Raw genomic sequence first — 6,838 nt, forward strand, 5'->3', positions numbered from 1 at the left:
TGAAGGCCATTCAAGAATCGTCTAGAATGTCATTGTATGCTGTAGCGTTAAGATTTTCCTTCACTGGATCTAAGGGGTCTAGCCCAAACCTTGAAAAACAACCCCAGACAATTAGTCCTCCTCCATCAAACTTTACAGATGGCACCATGCATTAGGGCAGATAGTGTTCTCCTGGCATCCGCCAAACCCAGATTCGACCGTCGGACTGCCAGATGGTGAAGCGTGATTCATCACTCCAGAGAACGCGTTTCCACTGCTCCAGAGTCCAATGGCGGCAAGCTTTACACCACTCCAGCAGATGCTTGGCAATGCGCATAGGGATCTTAGGCTTGTGTGTGGCTGCTCGGCGATGGAAACCCATTTCATGAAGCTCCCGACAAACAGTTATTGTGCTGACGTTGCTTCCAGAGGTAGTTTGGAACTCGGTAGTGAGTGTTGCATCCGAGGACAGACAATTTTTATGCGCTATGCGCTTCAGCACTCGGCGGCCCAGCTCTGTGAACTTGTGTGGCCTACCACTTCACTGGCTGAGCTGTTGTTGCTCCTAGACGTTTCAATAACAATAACAGCAATAACAGCACTTACAGTTGACTGGGGCAGCTCTTGTTGGAAAGATGGCATCCTACGTTGAAAGTCACTGAGCTCTTCAGTAAGGCCATTTTACTGCCAATGTTTGTCTATGGAGATTGCATGGCTATGTGCTCGCTTTTATACATAACATGTTATAACATCAACCATGCTCACCTTTTGGACGTCATAGTGCAGTCCCCTGACAACAAAGTTTGGGATGTACTCGTACTCACGTAGGCCCTCAGGGTACTAAAGAGGAAGGAAAATAGATGTTATCAGAGCTTTGAGTGGAACACAAATGTGTCATATCAACCAATTGAGAAGTGTGCAGAGTCTATTGAAAAAGTTAACGTCAGTGTCATTCAATCATTGAAGAAAAACTCATCATGGAAGACCTTGAAAGGAATTGAAAGGTAAGAGACTCCAGAGAATTTCCCACGACTATGAAAAAATAATTTGTCAACTTGAATAGGGTGACACTGACACCAAATAGAATATCTCACTATGGAAGAAAAATTGTGAGTGTTGAATCAAATGGAAAATTGTCAAGGTTACGAACAAGACGAGGCCTGACTGTGGTCTGTCAAGTAAAACAGAATTACATAGCCTAATAAAATAGCTTTCTGTTACTATGATTATTACGTATCTGGAGCAGATTTCATCGTCACATGAAAGAGCAGAGGAAAAGCACAGAAAAAGAAACCTGGTCAGATTTGTTAATGCTGTCTTGTCAACTCCTATGATCTGGCATGCCAAGGACTAGAGGAGCTGTTTCTGTCTTCTTACCAACTCATATGTGCCCAACCGGCTCAATTCGGTCTTATGTAGCAAAATATGACATTTTGTTTTATTTTTACATTGGATAAAAGTAGAGACTCAGAGCTACACAATGGTATATCATACACTACAGTTAAGGAACAATGAGAAGGTAATTCTGCTTTGAAAGTTGATAAACTTGTAACCTCACTTTTGAGAAAATGTCCTTTGAATGTTTTGGTACACATACTGGAGAGCTCTTCTTTGTCTACACCTATTCAGCATTGTTCACACCCTCTTAAGCTTTAGCCCCACCCATCTCTTTAAGGGTTGATCTGAGTGTTCTGTCCTAACAGCAGTCAAGCACCCAAGCTAACGTTGGCTAGCTTGCTAGCTACTATCAGACACAAATAAGAGAAGAGCTCAGTGACCACTTTACTCACCCTAACAGAGCTGGTTAGGCAGTTTCTATGCTATCCAGAGCGTTGGTGGCTGCAACTGTGCTGCTGGCAACAATTCAATATTTTTTGCCAACGTTTACTGACACCGGCCATTATCAAAGGGTGGTAAGCGTTCGTAAATTCGTCAGTTATTCTGTGCTCTGGTACACTCAGATGAGAGCGCTCTGAAATCAGAGTAGATATCTGGTAAATTCGCTCTGGCTAAGTCTATCAACAGTTGTTGCAGTGACATTAACATTCTACTTGCATAGTGGAGTCTTTTGTTAAGACATGTTGCTAGCTAGCTAAACAATTAACCATAATTCCAAATCATGACGTTCCTACCCTGCATGAATCTGCAGGTAGCTCACCAACCAGGTTCAATGTTAGCTAGCTAACATTAGTCTATAACTAGCAAAGCAAATGGCTCTGAGATACAAATAATATTGCTACACAGATCATACACGTAACATTAGCTAGCGAGCCAGCCAGCTAACTAACAGTATATTAACTTGAAATGAAAACGACTTTGACAAAATTAGAAACGTGTAATATCTGAAAATGTAGCCAGCTAGACTATCTTATCTGTATACATGGATGGACACTTCCCTCTCTGCCACGGATGCCATGGTTGCCCTTAATTTGAAGAAGTAATCCAGAGACAGGCGTTTTCTTTATCTCCTTAGAGTATGATAGCTAATTCCACTGATTTCAAAACTCTGTCCTCCAGAAAGTGGAGAGCAACACTTATGCAGTTCTACTGTGCAATATATGTTTTTAAAAGCCACGTTAGACAGGATTACCTACACATGACCAGCTCAAATAGACAGAAGGGCAGACCAATCCGAACTCATCTCTCGGCATGTCCAGCCCACTCGTTATATCAGCCAATCATGGCTAGCGGGAAGGTTGCTCCCTTTTTCTGTGGCTAAACGAACTAGGGTCGTAATTTAACAATTCATTCGTATTTACAGAAGGCATACATGTTTGTTATTAAGGCACATGAAAGTTCACATGTTCGAAAGGCATTCCTGCCAAAAAAGGCATTCAAATGGCTCTCCTGCGAAGTAGTGACGCGCGACATATGCCTAGTTTCCTGAAACAAGTCACATATGGTTATTGTCATGCCAGTGGCAGTTTGGCATGGTAATGACTGTAGGAGATGGCTACACAGCACAAATAGATTTGGCATGACAATGACCAGAACATTTGGCTATTTTGTATCTGCTGTCTTGCCAAGTCCTATTGATAAGACAGCACAAACATATCTGGGACACCAAGCTAGAGGAACAGACTCTGGTCCCAGATCAGTTTGTGCTATCTTGCCATTCATTGTCAAGCCAACCTTGGCCCCAGTGAGCAATTGGCAATATGGCACAAACTTGGTATGACAATTAACATAAGTGTTGTTAAGAGAGCACTAACAGATCTGGGATCAGGCTACTGTTCCTCTGCTCTACCTCTTCATCCCTGTCACATGAAAGACCCCTCTGCTACAGATCTGAGTTCAGCCTAGACTGGAGGAATAGACTACGTACCCTGTGCTCCTGGATGAGGATGTCCCGTGCGATGTTGAAGATGAGGGTGTGGAGGTGTCTGGAGTAGAAAGCCAGGGTGTAGTCATAGTCAAACCCATAGATCTCTATATCGTGCAGACTCATCTCATTATTGGCAAAGACAGTGTTGGGGTTCACACTGTTCTTGGATATCACTGGGATCAAGGCTAAAATAGAAGGAAGAATAGGGTGAAATCAACCTTTCTTGCTAGTTGTGTTGTATCAATGTAAGCTAAATCTATTTCCACTGACTCTGCAAATTAATACAGGCCTCTGTCTTTCCCATGCCCTTCATGACTCTAGTCATGAATCATGACTAGAGTCATGAATCTAGTCATGAATCATGACTAGAGTTGCAAAGGGTCGGAAACTTTACGGTAAATTTCCTTGGGAAGTTAAGCCCTGGAATTTTGGGAATTTTGCTTAAATTCATCCAAAAAAGTTAGCTTATAACAGTGAACCTTTTTTGTGGGCTTATACATAAGGCAGTTCTAGGTATGTGGCATATTTTGATTAAACTATCCCCAATTCAATGGAATTGCAACCCTCTGCATGCACAGTATATTCTTCCATCACATGTACAGCTGATTCTCAAGATCCTGCACACTAATGAGATGCTATTGAGCCCACACTACTACACTGTCTGAGCCAAGGACTACATGCTTTCTGGTAAGTTTTGATTACAATACTGGGTGGGGTGAATATTTTTTCTGACATACATCATTTTTTGTTAACTAGTAAATAGTAGCCTACAGCAAAGTGTGTTAAACCTGTTGGGGTGTAGGGGGCAGTATTTTCACAGCCGGATGAAAAACGTACCCAAATTAAACTGGTTACTACTCTGGCCCAGAAACTAGACTATGCATAGTATTAGTAGATTTGGATAGAAAACACTCTGAAGTTTCTAAAACTGTTTGAATGGTGTCTGAGTGAGTATAACAGAACTCATATGGCAGGCAAAAACCTGAGAAAAATCCAACCAGGAAGTGGAAAGTCTGAGAATTGTAGTTCTTTTGATTCTCTATCGAAACTATAGTTTCTGTGGGGTCACGTTGCACTTCCTACGGCTTCCATTGGCTGTCAACAGCCTCCAGAAAGTTCTTTCAGCATTCTCCTGTCACTGGGCAGAGTATAGGAGCTCAGTCAATCAGTGGACTGCCTGTGGACAAAGGGATTGGATATGCGCGATCCCGCGAGCGCGCCTTTCCTTCTTGAATGAATATGCTATTGTCCGGTTGGAATATTATCGCAATTTTACGTTAAAAATACCATAAAGATTGATTTTAAACAGCGTTTGACATGCTTCTAAGAATGGTAATGGAACATTTTGACTTTGTCTCTGGTACCGCGCTCGCGCATTATGCCTTTGGATAAGTGATCTGTACACACAAACAAAACGGAGGTATTTGGACATAAATATGGATTATTTCAAACAAAAACAACATTTCTTCTGGAAGTAGCAGTCCTGGGAGTGCATTTTGACAAAGATCAGCAAAGGTAAGAGAATATTTATAATACTAATTCTGAGTTTAGGTGACCCCGAACTTGGCGGGTGTCAGTATAGCTTGCTGTGATGGCGAGTGTAACTGCTAAAAACCCAACATACAGAGAAGGGTTTTTAAGAGCTTGGTGACCCCTGGCCCCTTCTATGTTGGACACGATGAGTCCACTGCCCATTTGCTGGATTTCAAAAGCCTGTATTCCAGAGACTACGGGAGGGACAGCAAGCAATCACTGTGTGAAACAAAATGCCAGTGTCACAGTCTATGTCCATTCAGTCAGTCAACCACAGTTCAGGATACCTTTGACAGTGTGCCATTGACAATGGCCACCAGCAGGTGAAATGTCCAGTGTCTCTGGTAGAATAATAAGTACTTGTAAGTGGTAGCTACAATAATAGGTACCCGTTTTTAACTGGTACAATAACTGGCATACAATAAGTACTTCTTACTACTGACATGACACCCCTGGTACAGTAGCTAGCTAAGTGAAAGTTACACAACGTCTTTCAAAGGAATATGCTACAGAGTAATGAGTTATTGGACAAAATTGTTTTGCATCCTAAACCACACTTGTTTACATTGAATTCAACAAATGCATGCCCTACCTTCGGTCTGTTTTTTGGTTTCGTTGTAAATAGACCACAACCAGTTGGTCATGTCCTGGCCACTTGCGGAACTGGTACACATAGTAGCCTCCCTATAGTTTCTGGCACCGGATTGTTGCGCCAAAACCTTCCCGGTGACCCTACCACGGAACACTGCACGGATATTCATATCCAATAACCGAACGAGTCGAGTCTTCTGCGGCGCCCGATCGACGAGGTGTAGTGATGTTCGGTGCGTATGTAAGTAGTTGTAGCAAATTAACAACTTCTTTTTATTATTATTATTTAACAGACTACACAAGTACAGTGACAACGGCGTCATGACTAGTCGCCTTCGGTTTGTCAGTAACCAGCGTGTAGGTCGTGGGCTCTAGGTAAATGCACTCGGTTAGAGCACTCTTCTGTAAATACAGAAACCGAATCGGTCCATGCTCTTCCGTGGCTACGTCACTTCCTTGGTTCCACTCACAACACCGTAGATATAGATAGAGGACTAATTGTTGTATCTGTGAAAATACAGCGTCTGCGACGGCATGGGCAGAGCCATTGAGGCTGTCTCCATGGTGAAGTAGTAATGTTTCTTCTTCACGATTGGCTGATGACCCAGTTGGACATTATTCCAATAGGGTCACCAGTAGGGATCAGCCAATGAGGTTGGAAGTACCACCCAGTAGACTACGTTATAATGGTGGAAGCCCTCAATGGCGCTGCCCATGCTAATAAATAGTGTTTTGGCCACTTAGAGGCTTCTATCTTTGTCTATGGTCAACACTCAAAATGACAGACCTTATTCTTCTTAAAAAGTAGTATAGTGTTTTGCAAACAAACGTTAGAGGTGCGTGCTGCCACCTATTGGATGGGGTGACAACGGATCAACTTTAATGTAGGATTAATAGGGGAAGGGGAAACAAAAATTAAAGCGTTCCTCCTTGAAGCGGATTTAAATGTCTACTCAGATACCAACACAGGCTCAGGAACCTGAGAGGGTGGAAACTCTTCATTCATTATCCCCTGTAACGTTTTCTCCTTGAAGTCCTGAAGATCCCAAAATATTTTTGACACCTTCACAATGATTTCTATTATAAAAAATAACAAAAATGTTTTTGTTTGTCCAGTATAATTTATAATTTGCGCAATAAACGCAACAAAGTCTACCTTCTTCACTATTAGTATCTCAGGATCCCTCTGATGAATGACATTCACTGCAGGCTGAGGGGCATCACAGCGAACCACTGCATTTAACCATGGCAAGGTGACTGGGAACACGGTTGAATACAAACAGTGTAGTTATTCCCTCCGTAAGGCAATCAAACATGCAAAACATCAGTAAAGAGACAAAGCGGGGTTGCAATTCAACGGCTCAGACACGAGACGTACAGTACCAGTCAAAAGTTTGGACACACCTACTC

At 42.4% G+C, this 6,838-nt stretch overlaps 1 protein-coding gene across 2 annotated transcripts in view; it reads right to left on the reverse strand.

Annotated features, from left to right (window-relative positions):
- LOC115152413 (5'-nucleotidase domain-containing protein 3) overlaps positions 1–5,978 on the reverse strand; it is a 39,047-nt gene extending 33,069 nt beyond the window's left edge. Inside the window, exons 1-3 of one of the 2 annotated variants that reach the window (XM_029697267.1) lie at positions 5,430–5,976; positions 3,305–3,489; positions 745–819 (exon numbers count right to left, since the gene is read on the reverse strand). In XM_029697267.1, coding sequence (XP_029553127.1) covers positions 745–819; positions 3,305–3,489; positions 5,430–5,751 — 582 coding nt within the window. In that variant the 5' untranslated portion in view covers positions 5,752–5,976. Of the gene's footprint in view, positions 1–744; positions 820–3,304; positions 3,490–5,429 lie in introns of both variants that reach the window. The other variant, XM_029697268.1, reaches the window with a different exon arrangement.
- Positions 5,979–6,838: the final 860 nt, after the last annotated feature.

Source organism: Salmo trutta, chromosome 17 (genome assembly GCF_901001165.1).
Source record: "Salmo trutta chromosome 17, fSalTru1.1, whole genome shotgun sequence".
NCBI classification, from domain to species: domain Eukaryota; kingdom Metazoa; phylum Chordata; class Actinopteri; order Salmoniformes; family Salmonidae; genus Salmo; species Salmo trutta.